This window comes from Vanessa cardui, chromosome Z, assembly GCF_905220365.1.
Source record: "Vanessa cardui chromosome Z, ilVanCard2.1, whole genome shotgun sequence".
NCBI classification, from domain to species: Eukaryota; Metazoa; Arthropoda; class Insecta; order Lepidoptera; family Nymphalidae; genus Vanessa; species Vanessa cardui.
In genome coordinates, this window is record NC_061154.1 from 3,614,045 (window position 1) to 3,637,038 (window position 22,994).

The window sequence follows — 22,994 nt, forward strand, 5'->3', positions numbered from 1 at the left end:
TGTACGATTAGATTATTTTTAATACCTTTGGTTTAAATAATTATTATAAAACAAAAATACATCTAAGTAAACAGACAATTAAAATCACTACATAGTATAAAACAAAGTCGCTTTCTCTGTCCCTATATCTCTGTTTGCTTAAATCATTAAAACTACGCAACGGACTTTGAGGCGGTTTTTTTAAGTGATAGAGTGATTCGAGAGGAAGGTTTTTGTATATAATACTTTGATAATACAGTAAAGAAACACTGATAATTTTACTGTTAGTGAAGTTTCTAATGTGATGTCGAAAATAAACAAATTCTGTAGTACATTTATTATAAGCGTTGCACTCGAGCTAAGACGGGGCGGGTCTCTAGTACTTAATAAATCATGAAATCAATTTTGGTAGTAGGATGATAGTAATTTGTGGCCTCTGGCTGGTATCACCAACTAATATATGATCGGATACTTTTCTAAACAGTATTATTGTGCTTAGTAAGCCAGTGTTGCTAAATATATAAGGGTCACATACTAGCAGCACATTGGCTATTTAATTTTTATGTGATAGTGAACTCTAACCATCAAAAGTAGATTTGTCCGCCCGTCTACATATAACATAAAAAACCTCTTCAGTAAATTTACGACCGTATTCAATATTATACAAGAATACCCGATTAACCTCAATCTTCAGTGGATAGGGAGTGGTAGGTATTGATACGTAGACCTAATAAGTTTAAGTTTTATTAAAAAATGTCGGACATACTCTGAAGGACATCCTATATTCGTTGTGGGCGCATATTCCGAGTCCTGGGTCAAGATATAGGTACTGGTCGCTTCTCCATATTGAAGATTTTACGATCGACCAAAATAATAGGCACTAAATAAATTTCCTACGAAAACCTAATACAGTGTAGGTCGGTTGGGTTCTTTGCTCCCTCAAGCGATATATCGTATGTAGAGATAAAATATTAAACAAAGTCGCTTCTACACGCTTATATCTTTTGAAATATCTAAGTTTAAACGGGTTTTCATCAATGAACAGATTGTTTCAAGAATAACTTTTATATGCACAATACATGCTTATACAGCAGAGATAAGCTAAAAAGATTATCGATATCAATGAAAAAAAACAAGACTCTATAAGTTGTAGTACATAACTATACGTATATATATTTGTGTATTTGTGTGAAGCCGACGCGGTACCTAGTAAAATATATACGTAAGCTTTAAACATGTTGACATTAGCGCCAATTCTTTACATAGCCTCCGATACCCTTTTGGTCCCCATCAATCTCATCTGCCAACAACTCACAACGGCTTATATCGAGAGGGTTGTATGTGTGTGTATGACTAGGTAACAAGTAAACATAATATCGCTTTGAGGTATAAACAGTGTTAAGAATATTTGAATTGGTTTTATTCTTATTTTACACCTTCGTGATCATATCAGTGGCATGAGATGGCCCAGTGGTTAGAACCCGTGCATTTTAACCGATGATGCGGGTTCCAACCCAGACAAGTACTACTAAATATTCATTTGCTTAATTTGTTTTAATTAGTGCTCGGCGGTGAAGTCTGAAATCATGTGTCTAATTTCATAGAATTTCTGCCACATTTGTATTCCATCACCCGCATTGTAACAGCGGGGGGAAGATGTTCCAAACCTTCCCTTCAAAGGGAGAAGAGGTCCAGCTGTATGAAATTTACAGGCTGTCGTTGTTGTTGTTGTTTCTACCATTCATCGTATAGTAATAAAGAACAAGTACAGTTATTGTATAAATGAATGAGAATCTTATACTACCAACAACTACTTCTACAACTTCTAACGAAGGATAACGAAGGATGAGTGAGCCAGTGTAACTACAGGCACAAGTCAAATCAAATCAAATCAAAATAAACTTTATTCAAGTACGCTTTTACAAGCACTTTTGAATCGTCATTTTACAATTAAGCTACCACCGGAAAGTAGATTCTACCGAGAAGAACCGGCAAGAAACTCAGTAGTTACTCTTTTTTAACATTTAAATATACAAAGTCATGTTAGTTAAATACAATTATTTAAATTAATATAACCTGCGTGGAAGTAGGGACATAGCATCTTAGTTCCCAAGGTTCATGGCTCATTGACGATGTAAGGAATAGTTAATATTTCTTACAGCTTCATTGTCTATGGGTGATGGTGACCACTTACCATCAGGTGGCCTATATGCTCGTCCGCACCTTATACCATAAAAAGAAGCGTAAAAATATACCAAAATATCAAATTTCAATTTATTTGTATATAATATAATGTATTTTAGGAATGCACAGGTCCTTGGTAGATACTTCATCGAAAAACTTTCTCGATATAAATTTTGCTTTATGCAACCTATATTACATGAAGTGCTAATTTATCCAACATCATACATTGACTGTGAGTAATCAGAAAGTCAATTTAAAACTGACATAATTCAATCTCAATTTATGATTGACGTAACGTAAATAAGCCGGTTAAAATCATCAGTGGTTAAAATCCATCTGACTTCTGATATAAATGCTAAAGATTCGATGTTTGTTAATCAATTACACTCAAACAAATAGATAGATTCGAATTTATAGATATTAATAATTAAATATTATATCTATATATATTAATAATAATATAATTGATATATATATATATTTAATAATGATGAGCGATCTTTTAGTTTTTTATCAATACACCTACAGCAACAAACAACAAAAGTCTGTAAATTTCTTACTGCTGGGTCTCCCCTCCCTTTGAGGTGAAGGTTTCAATGCGGGTTGGTGAAAAACACATGTGCCAGAATTTCTTATGAAATTAGACACATGCAGGTTTCCTCACAATGCTTTCCTTCGGCGGTGAACACTAGATGAATTATTAACACAAATTAAGCACTTGAATATTCAGCGGTTCTTACCTTAGTTTGAACACGCAATCACTGGTTAAGATGCACGAGTTCTAACCACTGGGCCATCTCAGCTCATGAATTATACAAAATAAAGCTATTTTAATGGAAATAAAATAAATATAACTGGGTGAATGCAACAAAGTGAAACTCCATTGTGTCAATATAGTGTAATTACTAAGAACTAGCGCGCACTGGTTGGACTCGACAAGAGTGACGAAACAGTCACTGTGACAAAAGTTACCAGTGCGCGCTAGTTCTAACATTACACATAAAAATCTCGTTCGATTTTTAAACTTAAAACCATATCACTCCAAGGAGTTTCATTTCGTAAGTGACTTGATTTATCGCTAACCGTCAAATTGTAATGTTTTCAGTTGTCTTCGAGCGCAAAGATCGACAGATGGTTTTCGCTGCTGCCAAATGCACCGACTCTTTCTCGACCGGAGAGTGGTTTCGTGTCCGGAGTTGAAGACTGCGCGGAAACAGCGCTCGCTGAGGCCAAGAATCTCCTAATGCAGCTTGGAGTTAAGAAGAAACGTCGTCTGATACCTCGCTTCACGCGGAGGAAGATATTAGTTAATAAACATACATTGCTCTAATGATTACGAGTGACATAGTACGAAAAATATATTAATACAATAATAACAATATGTAATTCGATAAGTAAATCGGTTGTAATTCTGATAATTCGGTAATGTTATTAATGTCTTCGAATACTAATTAACAGTACATTTAAACTTTAAACATATCTTGTTGTTTTGAAACTTCGTATATCTGTGTAATTGCAAGCTCCAAACTATGACTTTTATTACGGAGACTATCTGGGAGTGTAAGAACTAGCGCGCACTGGTAACTTTTGTCACGGTGACTGTTTCGTCACTCTTGTCAAGTCCGTGAATATATACAGATGCAGACACAAATGTCACGTCGTAATGTGCGTGCACGTCCATATTCATGGACTCGACAAGAGTTACGAAACAGTCACCGTGTCAAAAGTTACCAGTGCGCGCAGTGCGTAATATTTATAAGCAATTAGAATATAGACAGAAGCGAGTTATAAAACACCGTTTACCTTAAGTATGATAAAAACTAGATGAATTGATTGACGTGAAAATCCATCAATCAATATTGATCCTTGTGACATACGGCTTAACGGCTATAGTAACGGCACGAGAAGTCCGGGTCCAAAAGATCATATGAACACTCAGAAGTTATATCCAGAGTGACATGACGATGCGGAAGTCTGTCACCTAAACCCACACAGAGAATGAAAAGAGAATGGGTCTGTGTTTGTGCACACATGTGCATTATATATGAAATTGGCTCATCTCCGATGACAATGGCCGTGGTGGCCGGAATTCGGTCACGAGGTCCTCCAAAACGAATCGCCTTGTAACCAAAACGTGCGAACAAATTCACGATTATAAACAAACCGATACACATAAATCAAATCAAAATTGCACAGTCATAAAATTAACATCTAGAATTAATGCTTACATAATTTAATACGATCGGACACATCTAGGCCGTTTATATTCAACCATATCTCGTTAGACAGGGAATCGCTGATATGAAAAAAAATACACCAGAATTTAATCGTTTACGTCTTTTTGTTTATCGGATTGGATCTCATTTAGGTGATTATATATTCAAGGTCAAATGCAATGATATTTTTATGCTTAAAAACGTTTCTTTCAATCCAATAAATTAATTCAGCAAGAATGGGGCCTCAAGATACACCGATACAGTGATAATAATAATTATTGTAGCACATGTAACAAGACTGTGTTTCACTATAAGTCCATTTTAAAAATTTCACGAATGATATACGAAGTGAGTTCTTATAGATTAACACTGAAAAGCAGTACAGCGATTCTGTAATAAGTTTGTATCTCATTCGTCATTTTATAATCATTAAATCATCATCATCTATGTCATATATGGCATTCTGAGATGTTAAGATGGTATTCAAAAGTGAGTTTCGAGTTTCTAGGTACAGAATAGAATAGTAAAGTTATAATTTAAGAACGAAACTCACCGTCGAACACAAGTGTATATGATCAGAAAATAATACGCGACATTTACATCATTACGAAATTTATAGGATACACTTGTCTCTATTAATCAGCTGTTAAAATTTTACATTTCGCACTAATTTTTTTTTGTCATCTTATTTCATCTCACCCTTTATTTGAAGAGAATGAAAACATCAATTGCATTTAATAAAGCAAAAAAGGTACTATAATTTGAACTGTAGTAGGTAGTAATAAAATCATCATCATCGGTCATCGTTGTCATGTAACAAACAGTCATGTAATGAACCTTATATAATCTGTCATGTATCGTGCTTGGAGCAATGATTAAAAGACTTACAATTATTGAGAAATACGAAATAACTAGAAGACATGTGTTCTATAACGTTGTCAAACGTTTCGATACAGAACTTACACGCCTAGAGCAATTATGTTACAAATAGTTTGTACTAGTTTAAATTTAATAATAAAGTATTATTTTAACGACATAACAATCACTATGATGACTAAAACTATGCTATGAGTCATACTACTATAGATTACTAAATACCAGAACTAATTGTTACAATACACTCACAAGTATTACAATTTAAAAAAACAATTTTTAGAACCATACAATTAGCATAATTAAATTTTACAGCACGTATTTTGACTTGCATTAAGTATTGTATGTTATAATACATCTTATGCGTATTGTAATTACAATAAATACAACATTCCATTCTTATTAAACATTCACAAAGTTTATTGTCTGGATTTAATATTCCATATCATTAAGTATTATTATAGATGATAAAAATTAAGTTAATTTTTAACATGTTATAAATTTAGATTAATTATAATATAAGTTAATTAAATAATAATCGAATAATTAACATTTGAAATGATAATCGTGGACCGTGAGAACAAAATGCATTTGTAGATTTATATTATTGATTAAAATAATAAGACTACTTTAAGATATATAGCATACAGCGACCAAATATTTTAAAAGAAATTGTCAAATCTAATTACATACTCGTACATCTAATACTGACTTACTGCTAAGATTAGCTAGATAAGAAAGTAGATTAGGATGGTCATGAAGCTGGCAATCGCTGCGTTACTTTTCCTATACTTATACTAACAACTTATGGCCCACAACCCGAAATCACCCAGGAATTACATGAATCTTTAACAAATATCGCGGGCTAGAATCCGGAAACGGCATAATTTTTTTCTGTTCTTAAATTGTATATGATTGAGAAAACCATTGTGAAGTTTACATGTGTCAGATGAAATGCCACATGTATACCTATCAAACCTCATTCGAACAACTAGACAGAATAAGTCAAGCCTTGAGCTTGCCAAGAAGTGACAACCATGGTAAATTATACCAACAACGTAAAGCGTTAGTAATCTTTACAATTTAAACCGACAAACTTTATACTAATATTTGTAATAACTCACTAATATTTTAGAATATTTTTTTTAATAATATTTCGCGTGTGATCGATTAATTAAATAAACAGTGCCATATTTCATTTTTATTAAAAATCGGTGCTGAAACGTTTGTTTTTCATAATGGCTAAGCAATATTTGCAATAGTTACTATACCTCATTACAGTAATAACCCACAGACAATAAAATTAATTTGTACTTTTTGTGAGAGATATTTTTAAGCTGTATTAAGAAGTGCTGTTCATTGGTTCACAATTAAATTAAGGAATCTCCTATTCGTAGATCTCAATGAAGCTAAAATTTACAGTCACAATTTAATTCTACATTCCTCTATATTTTATAATAAGATTAATGGTAGAAACATATCATTCGTAAGTAAAACAAAAATACAATTATGATCTTTACTTCTCCGAGAAAACGTTAACAATTTGTTTCTACATTAAATATAAAAATTGCGTTAAGTTATTTTAAATTAAGTGATCGTTTGATTTGACTGATTATTATAATATTGATATTTTTGTGTTCTTTGATATTATGTAAGAATGTAGCACGTTAGAAATAAATATATTGATTCGGAGTCGTTTGTTTTAATTTACCTTTATTTTCACTATAAACTATTTTTGTACATCATCCCTGAAAAATATGGTTTGCAGAAGAATATGAATATATTTTTTCTTATATGTTTTTTTGAATAATTATAACCAAAAAAAGACAACTCCTATTATGCTTTTCAAATTGCATTGAGTTAATCTTGACCGTACCGATCAATCTTCCTCGTGTGTTTTCCACGGGACATTGGCAAAATAATTCTCGCCACAAAAAGATAATACAAGATAATTTTTCAAATATAATATAAGCAGTGGAACATTTCTTCAACTATAGAACTGAAGTATGCAATGATGTTGGAAGAAGTGTGCGTTTGGCTGTGTAGTATGCACATATATGGTTCATTGGTTTTTTACACATGAAAATATTTACAAAATATACATCTGCTACTACGAATGGATAATAAAATATTGTATAAATAAAATGACAATTCAATGTTCAGTATTAATTGAAGAATGTCGTATGTGCATTTTGTACTTTGTAGCAAACTCATTTTGTTTACGAATATCGTGTATTTATTATCGCGATACGTCAACTTGTTGAGAAACGAAGATAACCTCGAAACTGTGTATGTAATAATGGAAAAACATAATGGCCTCATACACGATACGACTAAATATTTATCTTTTTGTCTCGTTAATAGCTGTAGTCGAAATTAAAATTAGTTTTTGACATACTCGTCGTCAGCTACACAGTTTTTGTAAGACCCAATTTTAGTAATTACAAAAAAAGTTTTTTTTTTCTTTTTACTATGTTAATCAAAAATGTTACATTAACAGCCTGTAAACTTTCTTTGCTGGGCTAAGGCGTCATCTGGGCATATCCACCACGCTGCTCCAATGCTTTGTTGGTTACTCATGTGGCAGAATTTCATTGAAAGTCACATGCAGGTTTCCTCACGATGTTTTCCTTCACCACCGAGCACGAGATGAATTATAAAACAAATTAAGCACATGAAAATTCGGAGCTGCTTGCTTGGGTTTAAACCTGCAATCATCGGTTAAGGTGCACAAGATCTAACCACTGAGCCATCTCGATTAAATAAATGTTCGTAATTTGAAATTTATAAATCATTGCGCTTGTCTAAGCGCTTTATAAGTTTTTAACTAAATATTAAAGACTCCTGACTTTTTTAAGAAAACAAAAGCTGGCAAGTCTCGTAACTTGGAAGGTGATGAAGAGCCACTGGACAAAATTCTAGGCCACCTATTTTTATATACCACTTATCTGAAAAAATCTTACTGTAAAGATTAAAAAACAAGCGTAATAATATTTAGTAATATTGAATACAATCTCTACTAATATTATACGAAATTCTCAGGGTTTATGTCCGTCTGTTTCGACTTTAGGGCTAAACTTAACAAAATCTTATATAATTTATTTGCTTTATTTGTGTTTATAATTCATCTGTAGTTCATCGGCGAAGAAAAACATCGTGAGGTAACCCGCATGTGTCTATTTCAATGAAATCCCGCCACCAACATGCACTGGAGCAGCATGGTGGAATATGCTCCTAACCTTCTCCTCAAAATGAGAGGAGGCCTTAGCTTAAAGATATGATTATAGTTATAATTTATTATTTTTTACTAACGACTTATTTATTAATTTAACGACTTTTTGTCATTCTAATTTTTAATCTTAATGTTTTTTTTAATACTATTTCCATTAAACCAATCGTTGATTGCCAAGTCATGGCAACAATCTTTTTTATATTTAAGAAAAAAGTTTTTATAGCAAATTGTTTAAAAATGTTAAAAAAATACCGTAACTGAAGCGAACTCCATCGATCACCCTGATCAAATTGTGTTGGGACGTTGTTTGAAGGGAATTGCCGTATAATCCGTTTTGAAGACGAAGCTTGATACAATTTACAAAAGTTGAACGGGAATCGGATTTAATTTCCTTCTAATTTATTTTCACTTTAAATTTAAGATCTTATTTAACGCGCGTATTACGTTGATAGCGTCGAAAATTATTTAAATTTCGAATTTTATATTCACAATCTATCAACTTAATAATTCTTCAATCTATCAACTTAATAATGCTCTTATTTATTTTTGAACGCAATGAAATTGAAATACTTTATAAATAACAACAGATGCAATAGATTTAAATATTAGCAACTGAAAAAGTTGGTTTGCCGATTAAAATGTATATAATATGTCACCAGACAAAATTTACAACATCGAGGTGAAAACATGCTAAGAGGAAATGCATTTACGCATGTGGGACTCGAACGGGGGGGGGGGGTGGTCTGTGCCAGGGCCTAGTGCCCTATCCTACCCGCTAAAATCATCCTCGGGTTTCCACCATGCCGCCGAGTGGTGAGGCAACGGGATCGCCCTATACCTTTGCCTGTTCAAACTATCTCTGTTCTTATATACTTTTGCATTTATAAAATAGGTAAAGATTATTACCACTTAATTATGAAAATAAATTATTATTAAATATTGGATAAATTCTAAGAAAATTAAACGTAATCATATGACGAGAATCGATGGAATTCGTTTAAAAAAAGTAATTTAATTCCGAACGATGCATAATTAGTATCTCGTATGACCGAATACGAGGCTACCTTCGGTTTTTAGTGGTCATTCTTGACACAGATAATATGTACTGGCACAAAGATATGTACGACTTATATTCGATTTTTAAAAACCAACAAAACCATATGGAATTTAAAGAAAAAATATATTAACATCTATTTAAATTAAGCTGCACTATCTTACATGTGATTTTTTAATTAAATTTTATATTTATAGAGTCGAGGTGGCCCAGTGGTTAGAACGCGTGCATCTTAACCGATGATTGTGGGTTCAAACCCAGGCAAGCACCGGTGATTCATGTGCTTAATTTGTCTTTATAATTCATCTCGTGCTCAGCGTTGAATGAAAACATCGTGAGGAAACCTGCATGTGACAAATTTCATAGAAATTCTGCCACATGTGTATTCCACCAACCGGCATTGGAACAGCGTGGTGGAATATGTTCTAAACCTTCTCCTCAAAATAAGAGGAGGCCTTTAGCCCAGCAGTGGGAATTTACGGGCAGTTATGCAGCTAGGTGAGCGAAGGCCAGCCTCCTCTTATCACCATAAGAGGTCACCACCGCCATAGATATTGGCACTAAAAAAACTTTTCACTTTCCTCTCGACCTTCAAACTGAAACACAAAGTTTTGCTGCTTGACGGGAAAATGAAAAATGGGTACTACCTACCCAGAGGGGCTTACACAAATACCACAACAATAATATTATTTACCACGTTATAGAAAACTTTAAACAGAAAATATAGAAAACTATTGTAATAGTCACAAATACACAATTCCGAAACGCCGACACGACCATTTTTTGTTTTTTTCATATTCCATATTGTAGTGGTTCGTTAAAGTAAACGCGCCGTTCAAATGAAATAAAAACATTAAATAGAGCAAGAGTCAATTTGCAATCATGTCCTTACACAGTGGCAAACCATTTCTCCGAATTTTAAAAAGGAAACATGATTTAATACAAAGGACAGCTAAACTACATGAGATGCCAAGTGGAGCATTACATGATATGCAAGATAAGACTATGTATTAAGTACTAATAATTATCAACTAAAGGGCAACAGTTAAGAAAATATCAAGATGCCATATCGCTGATTCCTCATATTACATACCATATAAGATGTTTTATATAAGTGTTGATATTGTTACACATATGTGTAAAGAATATTTTATTAGACATTTTAATATATATGTTACTTCTACATCATGATCGTCATCATCATCAACAGCCTTTTCATCCACTGCTGGACATAGGTTTCTTCAATAGCAAGCCACTGTGATCGATCTTCGGCTACTCGCATCCAGCTCCTGAAAGTTCCTTTTATGGCAACAATGAAATGTAACAAATTTATTTAGTCACCTGTGCAGAGAATAGTGCACGAAAGTTTGCCCAAACTATCAGTTTCTTCACTTACGAAATCCGATAAGAAACTATTCATACGTAGGACCAGCGGCTATGCTTGCATTATGATGCATTTGAAAATGATCCCTGCCATCTTCTTCCAAAATCCCAACAGAAGAATCACTGGAAAAATATAAGGTAAAACTTTTCCGGAATTATCAGGAATTCAAAGTTACGGCTTAAGGAAATGCAGATTTTGCAGCCTATTAAGCTGATGAGTACATCTGTGTATGAAACACCATTAACTAAATGGAATATAATATATTTTTAAACTGCTCAATTTATAACAAATCTGCTAAAGCCTAACTGCTGTTTAATTACGTAATACATTTTATAAAATAAGAGATGAAGCACATTTTAATATCGTTCCAAGAATAAAAATGAACACTGACGTTAAATGAAATAATTTATGGCACAATGGCGTTAGGCAGCAAATAGTATGACTAGGGAAATTAGCATCTATCACCAACGAAATAAAGACGTGTTATGTTCCACGACATTTCGTTGTACACATGTCCTTCATAACAATTGACAATTAGTTTAAAGATACGTTTGGTATAAACGAGAATTTGTACATCTGTTTCAATTATTCTGTGTCGAGAGTACTTAATTAGAAGTTATTTATCCGACATGAAAATGACAGGTATATTTGAAATTTGTCAGGCTTGACTGCCTTGTCGTTGAAAGGCTGATCTCAAGGTAACGGGTGTAGTTGTCGATATTCTCGGATTATGAATGTCAGGGAATGGTAAGTGACTCAAACATTAACATTACAGCTACTCAGTCAGCGCAGTTAAGATTTTATAATATAAATAGAAAATAAACCGACTTAAAAATTTAGAAACAGACTACAACTAGACCGATTTTAATGAAACTTAAACTGTTCCCTTAGTTGAAGTTTATCTAATTTACATTATAAATGATCATCTCAATATGACTTTTAGTTTACGAAATTGGTGCTTTGAAGCTTAAATGGATCATTACAGTCAAAAATGAATAGAATCCCTATCTGACCTAAGGTAGGGCAGATAGGATACTGCTATGTAATATTATAAATATTCAATGGTATTATTATAAAATTGTGGATTTCTATATAAACTATATATTTATTATAAAGTCAAAGTGCGGTTATAATTATTATTCAGGGTTTGAACAGGAAACAGGAAAGCAAGGCACGTGCAAATAAAAAAAATGAAAAAATGTTTGTAAGTTTTCTCAGAGTAACAAGTAATTTAAACAACGTTTTATTAATATTATAATCTGACTGACCTTTTAATTTGGAACACAACAATATAGTTGATGTTTGCCGACAAATAGTATTTACATATATATATCTTTGTTAAGAATTGTAATATATTTTGACAAAATTAATGGTAATTATATCGGATATTCTAGTTTTCAACAGTGAAATTCAATTCAATTTTACAAAAACAGCATCTCTATAACAAAAGAAATATTTTCAAAGTTTATTCGGATATAAAATCTGATTTTAATTTTTTTTTATGTACCAAATACATACATTTATGACATTATGGTAATATAATATATTGAATATGTGTTTACCAATGAAAAGATAATATTACTGATTATAGGAACAAATTAAGGTCATCTTTTAATTTACGTGATAACAATCTTTCAGATTGTTGATAATGCGTAGTAAAATATATTTAAAAGAAAAAACTTATTTTTACAATAATTATTTTTTTTAACTTTACCATCAAAGATAACAAAAGTTGTTATGAATAAATCTTTGCAAAGGTACATTGTTTTTGATTGAAAAAAAGTATTTCATTACGACAGTATTGTATGAAAATATATATTTAATTATTATTTACAGATTAATTTAATTTTATTTTAAAACCAAACCTTAATTTATATAAACAACTTTTTATTCATGTTTTTATAAAACACGAGTCACTGACCATTAAAGTGTTTACACATCTACATTTTAGCATTTAAAGATGCTAAAATTAAATTAAGTACATTGACTAAAACGATTTAAAAGAAAGATGCCGTAAAATATATAAAATAAACATATTTTCTTTGCAAGCGTGAACAATTGTTAATTACCTAATACAACTATAACAAAAATTTTATAAAACAAAACGATTACCCAATAACCAGTTTTTGGTGAATCAATTTGAGTTAGTCACGACAAATTGACCCCTACTTCCAAATCTGTGTACTTACAGTCATTGGGTTCCTTACAGAATGACGTAATCTTGCATTATTAAATATGAGAGTTGATTGCAGAACCGTATCATGTTGGTTAATATTCTAACAAAGATGGACTTAATTTCTTAATAGCGTTAGGAGACTTGATGTTGGAGGGCTCATTCTCGTCGTGATATCATGCAGAAGTGATCATGTGACGGCCGCCGAAGAGATGGATAGGTGACCGCTTGTTTTTTATTGGGTAGGTACGTCAGTGCACTAGAGGCCTACCTGGGCATTGACAAATCCAACGTAACCCTCACTGCTAGAAAAACAGAAAAGAGGTCAAGAAATAAAGGGTCTCATTCTGAGATATCTTTACTCAAGCACTGCAGAACTGTGTATCACTTTGATTATTACACATATGATTTGTTGATTTTAAATGTTTTATAATAAGTTGATAGTGTTAATATTTCAATAAATAAATAAATAAAACTAAATAATGGCTTAAAGGTTGTTATCTTTAAGCATCAGCCAGTGCCTTCTGAGAAGAAGGAAGTTTATTACATCCACAATCCAAGTTTCTACAATGCGGGATACCCATGTGACACGTTTTCATTGAAATTACACACAAGCAGATTTCCTTATGATACCTACATTTCTTTAAAATCGAAGATAAGATGAATTACGAATACTAGGTAAGTATATGATAATTCAGTCACATATGAGGTGGTTGTTTTTGAACTTAATGTCAAAGCCTTATTTTAGTTGGCAGCTGATACTTTATACCTACATAATTTAAGACACTATTGCACTTGGACAAAGAAAAATAATCACAAGTTTGCCGCTGCTTTTTTGCGTAGGTTTTTACGACGAAATATTACATGTATTTTTACATTTGCATTAACATTTCGGTTCAAAATTCAACCTAATTTTAAAAGACAAAAATATTTTTAATTTTTCATAATACCCTATGAATAATTAATTAGAAATTTCAAATGGGCATTTCTATACTCTCAAACTGTTCAAATAGTCTAGTCACGTAGTCACGACTTAAAACTCAATAAGCGTAATTGGTGCACGCTAAATACGTCCCTAATATGGATTATAACAAGATATTTATTTGTATGTATAATATTGTATATTGGTCAATACTTGGATCTTGATACGAGCCAGCTTACCAGTTTTCGTTAGACCTCGAAACGTTGCGTACGCATGTGTGATTATAACATACATATATACATACGCGTGAGTGATATACCGTTATACTTTGTAGAAAATCTTTGTACCGCTAAGTCCGTACACTCGTTTAATATAATAAGTGGTGTTAATACACACCATATATATGATTTTTATGCAACATTTAGCCATAATTGGAAAATAACATTTAACGCTCTGTTTTAGTAAATAATTGAGGTAAGTTTATGATATCGAAGTGATAATTAATATGGAATAATTAGTTAATATATCTTTATTGGTTTTCATAATTAATTGTGCTTGTGTTTAAGTGAGTAATATGTTTTATGATAATAATTTCGAACTTGGACAGTGATACAAATAAATTAATTCTAAACTGTGGACCAAGTTTAAAGTAAGAATTTGTAAGTATTTTATCACAACATAGTGAGCAGATCACCACGCCATTTCACGTTCGAAATGTGCAACGCAAAACAAGAAAGTTTAGAATTATTCTATAAGAATAGACTCGAAACTCACCGCAGAACACGACTGTGAAATATCAGAATATCTTTAATATTTATTAAATTGAAAACTTATCAAAAAGGCATTTTAATATTATCATTCGTTTAAAATTGACAGTTTTTACATTTCGCTAGTGAGAAAGGCAAGCTCTTTCTTACAGAGTATCACACCGCGTCAAGTAAAACATAATGTTGTTTTTCGTGTGAACAAAAACAATATGGCTGATGTAACTATAGGCCAACACAACTTAAAAATACAAATAGGCTTAAGCGATCTATGATTACATAACAGTTTAGCCCTTTAGTCTTCTAGCTGTTACAATATATGTTTGGTAACATTGGCTTTATCCGATTGGCTTAACTTTAAAGTTTGACTTAAATGAAGGTCCACTGAGAGTTAAGCTCAACAGCTTAGAACTAGTTGTGGAAGTAACTTTTACCTCGTTCATATTCCAGCTATATCCATTGAATCAATATAATATAAATATTAAAAAATGCTTTATTCGCACCGATTTGATCGCTTTAAATATTTTGTATGTTACGCGTTCATAGTATATATGACATTACTTATAAACGTTTCTTAACCGGTATTTAATTTAGCGATTTCTCTATTTTACATAAGAAAGCAAAAGACACAACATTGCTAAATCAATCAGTACTAAAGTACGTTCGTAAATTGCGAATTGAAGATGTTTGTTTGTTTCGAAAATTAAATTAATTTGTGTTTTGGACTACTACAGCTACAAAATGAAGTGCACAAATTGCAATACTCAGACAATGAGATTCTTGCTAACGCTTGCGCTTCACGTAAATTATACGATTACCGGCTTGGCTGGCACAAACCAGACTTCGCCGTATGAGGTGTCGTCATTGCAACGTACATACCCCGCATAGTTCCTTAGCTCTCTCTGTAAAGTCGATGTTCTAAATCGAAGCGCGCTACGAATTCACTCGATATGATCCTTTTTTCCAATTTTAAAACCTGATAGTCTTCGAAACGGAAATATTTTTAAGTTTTAAAATTGAAATTTACTTTTTTTAAAGTTTTTTTTTTTTGTTGTTCTTGCACAGAGATACACTGTAATTTTAAAATAAGAATAACAATCAATGCTGTATCTATAATAAGCATGCTTGATACTTGTTAGTAATGATAGGAGTTATTATTATAATGATATTTGTGCGAGTTGTATATCTGCTTTACAGAAATATTTCTAGAAATTAAATTGTAATATTAATGAAAAATAATATTTATAAATTGACAGAGCATGTGTTAAAACTCTATAACAGCTTTTTTTAACAAACTTAAGAAATCGTGCAAAAACAGGAAAGGTTCGTTCATGACTGATGCCACGCCGTTACGTTATAAATACAAAACATGTTTTCAACATAAGTCGTTTTTTGTTAAATCAAATGTGTTTATATCAAAATCTAACTTTAAAAGCACATTTCAATTATATAATTTTAAGCAATTATTTTTTGTAAGCGTGATATCGCCACATTTTAATTTCCTAAAACTGACTTCGAAGCCATAATATGTGATGAAGCCAAAGTACCATTAAAAAAATCCATAACCTGTTACCCTATAGAAGCTAACCCTAGGATATGGTGTTTTATTTCGCTTATATCTGCACGTATTAAAATAATAAATAAATATATATTATGTAGGACATCGCATCTTAACCAATGATTTCGGGTTCAAACCCGGGCAAGCACCACTTTATATGTGTGCTTAATTTGTATTCATAATTCATCCCGTGCTCGGCGGTGAAGGAAAACATCATGAGGAAATCTGCATGTGTCTAATTTCATCGAAATTCTGCCACTTGTGTATTCCACCAACCCGCATTGGAACAGCCTGGTGGAATATGTTCCAAAACCCTCTCCTCAATTGCAGAGGAGGCCTTAGCCCAGCAGTGGGAAATTTACGGGCTGCTGTATAACTATATTTAAAAATCACTACAACAAATATATATTTAAGACCGTGTTATCTTTGGTTTTGATAGAATAAAAAGAGATGCAATCACATTTATCACATTTTAAAACCTATCGCAAAGTTAAAGTTAAACCGGAATCGGTAGCGAACTATTGTATAATATATTGCATCGACTTTTTCAACCCCTATTTTACTAGTTATTACCGTGATAGTGAAGAAGTAGGTTTTTCAATATATTTTTTAAAATTATTCTCTACATTATTAACTGAAGAAGACGTACTACACTTATAATATTTTTATTTATATTTCATATCTAAAGGGGGTGAAATTACATAAATGATGTAGGTATATTGTTTTCTTTCTAAGGAAAGACTTATTTTACTGTGAGAGCTCTACCAATTTCTTGTTTATATTAAACTTATTTCTTTGACGTATTCACCTGAAACTCGGTAAAAGTATTTCTTAAAACTAATAAAAAGATACATGTCTCACAGAATACCAAATTCAGCATCATGCAGTATCTTGTCAAAGTTTCATAAGGAAGTTTACTTCAACTGGTTCGAAGATTAGAACGAGTTGTATACTTTTTGTCAATGTTGTGTTATTTTAAATAAATAATAATAAATAAATAAATATGAGACAACATCACATACATTAATCTGATCCCAATGTAAGTAGCTGAAGCACTTGTGTTATGGAAAATCAGAAGTAACGACGGTACCACATACACCCAGACCCAAGACAACATTGAAGATTAATGGTAATCTACATTGACTCGGCCGGGAATCGAACCCGGGACCTCAGAGTGGCGTACCCATGAAAACCGGTGTACACACCACTCGACCACGGAGGACGTCAAAAATTTTTATTATGTTAACTACTATTATATTTTGTAGTTAACATGGTTATATTAATGTATAGGTTACAAATAAAAGGTTTTAATTATTTTTTTTGGATTCTAAAGCATTTTTGTAAAAACATATTTCAATATTTTATTAATCAAATCAAATCAATTTTATTCAAGTAAACTTCACAATGAAGCGTTTTTGAATCGTCAATAATTAAATGCTTATACTATTGGTCAAAAACGGTCTCTTCATCGTATGCAAACGGAAACTAGGGGTTACAAGTTTATTCTTATTTCTTGTATTAATAGTATGTAGTGCAGCTTTGATGGAATACTTTTTTATATTCCTTTGTATAAACATTATATTATCATAAATATATTGTGAAGCAGCTGTTAATACACCGATTTCTTTAAATTTCAAATTTAATTATGTTCTAGAGCTAATATTGTAAATAGTTAGAATAGCTCTTTTCAGCAGAATAAAACCAACTTCAACATATGTTGCATTACCCTATAACAACTTTCCAAATACCATAAGACTGTGAAAATTACTAAAACAAACTAGTCTAACAGTACTTATGTGCGTGAGTTTTCTAATTATTTTTATTGTATAAATGACACTACTTAGTTTCCTTGCTAGGGCATACAAATGGGTGGTGGCGTAATATACATAATTATGCCGTTCAATGTATTTATATGAATACATACTAAACTATTGTTTAACCTATTGGTATACAGGGAAGCATTATTAAAAGTCTAGGGAAAAAGAAAATATTTAGTAATTTACAAATAACTATAATTTTTTTCTATATTTATTGTTATATATATTTCTATTTGTTATATATTTATTGCTTACACTTGTTTGAACATATTATACAATATCACTCGTATATAATTAATTAGAGGTATATCGTATTACATTTACGTAATTATTAGCTTAGCGGTATTTTAATTTTGTCTGTCTGTATGTCTGATCGATTTGATTGTAACATATAGATTGTTGTTTCATAGGAACCAAGATAAATATGTTTATATATGTTTTTCAAATCGTTACGACTTACGTAACATTTACTGATATTCTTTAAAATATATATCGTAAAAACTGGTAATACTCTTTGAAATGAAGATCGATCCAGAACTCATTTCACTACGCTGCCTCTTGACAGGTTTCTGAATACTTAACTAATACGGGTGCAGTAGATCCTGCGGATTGGCGATAGCGTTCATTTTACCGGAATAAAAATTATAGACTTATAACTACACAGAAAATTCACAACGTATGTCTATTGGGTAAAATCAGAACAAACCATCAAACAATTTCGCATATACTTATAATATGTATTCGTACCTAACAATAATGTTATTTGTCAATAAAAAACAGTGTATTTTTAATTGAGCATAATTACATTCGTTTGTGATTCACGACATAAATATGTCAATCGGCCATATTGATCCAAGATTGACCTATGGCTATCGTTATAACTAGAACAAATTGAAAATAACGAACGCTATCGCCACCTTGAAATCATTATTGACGATTGTATAACATTAGTGTAGATAAAACACGATACACATTATTTTTTCTTTTTTTAAATTCAAATACGGAATCATGAATCGATAAATTATGATATGGTATTCCATATTATCGATTCATAATTCCATATTTGAATTAAAAGAAAAAAAAATACTTAAATATAGTGCCTTAAATTGAAGCACAACATTACAAGAAAATAAATTCTCACTATATTTTAATCATCTATTTTAAGTATTTATAGACACTTTAGTTCTCAAAATATAAGAGACAAAATTGTTTTTGTTGTGCAATAGAATTAAATCAACGTATATCATATTATAATCTAGGCAGGTAGGTACATGTATATTCTATAATTTTCTCTGTATCTTAAAAACTCTGTAATATTAATTTAAACTTTTCCATTTTTTGCAAAAAAAAGTTTCAGACTTCAAAGGTATTTCGAATGCGCAACATAAAATAAAAAAACGATAATAGGACATCTAATAAGAAAGTCAACGCACATTCGCATTTTCTCTGAACAATGGACTGTTTATACAACGAATAAATACTTTACATAGAGTTATTCTACGTGAAAATAAAATTAATTTTAACTTGACCACTATTGATGCATATCAATGACGTTTTATATGCGTCGATACCGACGTCAAATATAGAAGTATGTTTTATCCAAGTCAAGACCAACTTATTTTTGAAATTCGTCTGTGCCTTTGGTGTATCATATCTATAATTTGTATTTTTTTATTTATATTGTCAACATCATTTTATTACAGTACCACAATTTTAGTTTGAGGATTAAGTATGCTGTTTTATCGAAATATTGTATGCTAAATAAATATGCAATATAAATATATCTATTTCTTTTTATTATTTTTAGATACCATCTCAAGCTGGCACCAATAATGAAGAAAGTGGGCAGTGTTCCCACAGGAAAAAGCGGAGCCGGTGGTCATATCGGAAAAAGCACTCCAAAATTAGGCTCCTCCGGTGGCAAACTACCAACCGTTCCGTCTACTTCCCCTAAAAGTTTTGTATCATCATCTTATCAGCCATCAAGAAATAATAAATCGTCTACCTTTGGTATAATATGGTTACCAGGTAAAAAAAGAAACAAGCATAAGGAATTGGTTTATAATTCCCACAAAAATGAACGTTCTGGTGATAGAGCGCCATCTATGTACAATTTGTAAGTATACTCATATTATGTTTCTGTAATTTCGAAGCAATTTCGTGAAGTAAAATTCGATTAGTGGTATAAAATAAAATTAAATATAATAATATATTTAATTCAATGTTCATCACAAAACTGCAATAGATAGAAACTATAAAAGTACCATTTTTAGATTTTTATAACAGTTTTTTGAACTGGTAGCATTGGTATGAAATGAAGATGAAGGTCACGTCTCGGTGGCAGCTTGTTTGAAAGGCAAAAGCTAAATTGAAAGAAGTAGAAGTAGGTACAATACAAAAGTTTCAAAATAAGTTTCTATTTGCTATTTTTTGAAAATAAGGTTCGAAATTGAATTAAAGTGTTTATATTATTCGATTAAGCATTAGTTTTAATCATTTATTTAACTATTTAAAAATATCTACCCTTTGTTATTCATTGTTTCATTTTTAATTACAAATCAAAACAAAACCTCCTTGGCGAATTTATGTTTGTCACGAACCAAAATGCAAGAAAACAACAATTTTGAAACAATCATAAGCAAATGGCGTCGTTTATCAGTTGTGGAGCAAATAGAACAGAAAGAATCGGTCGCCTTAGCGAGGTGAATTGAATAACAATGCAGTAATATGATTACTTTTGTAGTTTTCATCAGTGGATATTGTTTACAATTTTTTTACTGCCCAGTGTCACTTACGAGGCGAAATTGTATCTGCACCTGAGATGTATACGTGAATCGTTACGAACGAAGATTATAATTTTGATCGTGCAAATGAATATTATCTGCATGTAAATTCAATATATATTTTGCTTCTTTTCAAGCATGTCGGGAGATTCGTCTAGCCATCAGACGCACTTGAAGAAGAAAGAAGATGAATCGGATCTATTGGTACCACAACACAGTGGCCATGTTCCTGTAACCATAGCGGGAGCAGGGGTTGCAGTAGCATCTGAACTTCCACCTGATATTATGAGCACAAATTCCGAGGAGAAGCAAGAATTCATTAAGCGTGACAAAGAAGTAAGCAAGGTTTAAATATATTTCTTTAATTATTTATAGTCAAATTCTTTCGAGTTTAAACTGCAATTTTAGTATGACATCGTTACCTTTTTTCGAACATTAATACTTATAGATAAATAAAATACAAAAATGTTAATATTTTATACTTACCAAAAAATGAATGTATTTCAGGATGCAGCTGGAGATGCAAATGATAATGAAAAGAAGTTGGATAATGATTACCTTGAAAACAATGATATGGACAAAAAATCTTCAAACACAAAGACAGAAAAAGACAAATTAGGTGATAATGTAGATAGTGTGTTCCTTAGATCCCCACCACCTCACAAGACTCGGTCCACAGCCTCCACGGTTGAGGAAGAAGACTGCGGAATTAAATGCCTATATTACACATTGCAATGTTGTGATTGTGTTCTCATGTAAGATGCCACTAGATTAGTTAACTCATGTATTTGTATAAGGGGTATATTTTGAAATGATGTTTAAATTAATTTATTCATTATACTTTTAAACAACATTCCTAAAGAATTAATAACATTGTACAATGAATTACTCTGAAATCAAACAAAGATGATTGTTGATTGGATGACAGAGTTGGTTTTTCATAATAATTTGTAATGTAAATATACTTATATTGATTCTTAAATTTTTCAAAATATTCACCATAGATCATGATTTGTCTTCATATATATAGATATAGATATATACCCATCTCATTAAGTGAGACCAAACAGTGACCTAGAATAAGTTATTAGATGTAACTCATTTATTGTATTATGGTTAAGTTCTGAAAAATACAGAGAAGATATATGGGATGAGGAGAGAATGTAACTAAATACTGTCACAACTTTTCTTATTGATATCTAAATTTGCCATTTGTTGATAAAATATACACAGCATACCAACATTTAATGGGACATGAACTACTAATTTTGATACATATAATTATGCATTTATATGAACTTTGAGATGAAAGCTCTATATTTTTATACATACTTTTGTGCCAAAACGTATCTTCAAGGAAAGTAACTTTTGACTTTAGCGTTTAGATCACTGACATTCCAATTAAAACCTCAATTTTTGTGATAAGATATATATTTTTGTATTTAACTTTATGTAGTGTTTAGTATTAAACTTGTCAATCCTTAATTGGATCGACACATTTCAGTATAAGGTGCTGAGAAATTTGTTATACTTGATTAATCAATAATTACTTTTAATTGTTCATACATTGTATGATGAGTTTGGTTTGAAAATTAACTTTACCAAAACAGCAATTGAATCTCATCAGTCTCCGTCCAATTTTGGAGTCTGTCACTCGGTAAGGAATAAAGTATTATATATTTTTAAAGATGTACACATTTTGTACCGATAAATAAACATATAGAAAATGTACAGGCTGTTTTTTTTTTTCAAATAAATCAACAAGTTTAAAATAAGAAATTAATAAACAACTTTATTCAGACACAGTGCAGATTAAAAATATAAAGACAATAAAACGGTAAACGAATTTACAAAAGATATGAATCACTGATCAACAGTAATTATACATATAACTAGACAAAAAGCAATGACATACAGTAATAAAATAAAATAAGGATTACCTGAAGAATATTTTATTGTTTGACACAACCCACATTAATTAGTCACATGACAAACATCTTAAGGTTTTGTGGATTATTTTAAAGAAAACAAGTTATACAATTATCCTATTACAGA

The 22,994-nt window shown here is 31.3% G+C and overlaps 2 protein-coding genes across 4 annotated transcripts in view; both read left to right on the forward strand.

Annotated features, from left to right (window-relative positions):
- Positions 1 to 4,822, forward strand: part of LOC124543101 (dystrophin-like protein 1) — a 229,487-nt gene extending 224,665 nt beyond the window's left edge. Inside the window, exon 10 of the mRNA XM_047121147.1 lies at positions 3,269 to 4,822. Within this exon, the coding sequence (XP_046977103.1) occupies positions 3,269 to 3,493 (225 nt within the window). The 3' untranslated portion in view covers positions 3,494 to 4,822. The remainder of the gene's footprint in view (positions 1 to 3,268) is intronic.
- A 9,420-nt stretch (positions 4,823 to 14,242) lies between these two features.
- Positions 14,243 to 22,670, forward strand: LOC124543112. 3 transcript variants are annotated; one of them, XM_047121167.1, is made up of 4 exons: positions 14,243 to 14,491; positions 19,964 to 20,272; positions 21,077 to 21,275; positions 21,447 to 22,670. In XM_047121167.1, the coding sequence occupies exons 2-4, from the start codon at positions 19,989 to 19,991 to the stop codon at positions 21,696 to 21,698; spliced, it is 735 nt and encodes a 244-aa protein (XP_046977123.1). In that variant the 5' UTR covers positions 14,243 to 14,491; positions 19,964 to 19,988; the 3' UTR covers positions 21,699 to 22,670. The 3 variants fall into 3 exon arrangements, with proteins under 3 accessions (XP_046977123.1, XP_046977125.1, XP_046977124.1); XM_047121169.1 differs by lacking the exons at positions 14,243 to 14,491; positions 19,964 to 20,272 and adding an exon at positions 20,391 to 20,539; XM_047121168.1 differs by lacking the exons at positions 14,243 to 14,491; positions 19,964 to 20,272 and adding an exon at positions 20,547 to 20,858.
- The last annotated feature ends 324 nt before the right edge of the window (positions 22,671 to 22,994 follow it).

What these genes read in the sequence shown, in the direction of transcription:
- LOC124543112 (XM_047121167.1), top strand. Translation starts at nt 19,989, where the DNA reads ATGAAGAAAGTGGGCAGTGTTCCCACAGGAAAAAGCGGAGCCGGTGGT. An exon ending in GCGCCATCTATGTACAATTT is followed by an intron (nt 20,273 to 21,076) that starts GTAAGTATACTC and finishes CTTCTTTTCAAG; the next exon opens with CATGTCGGGAGATTCGTCTA. An exon ending in TCATTAAGCGTGACAAAGAA is followed by an intron (nt 21,276 to 21,446) that starts GTAAGCAAGGTT and finishes AATGTATTTCAG; the next exon opens with GATGCAGCTGGAGATGCAAA.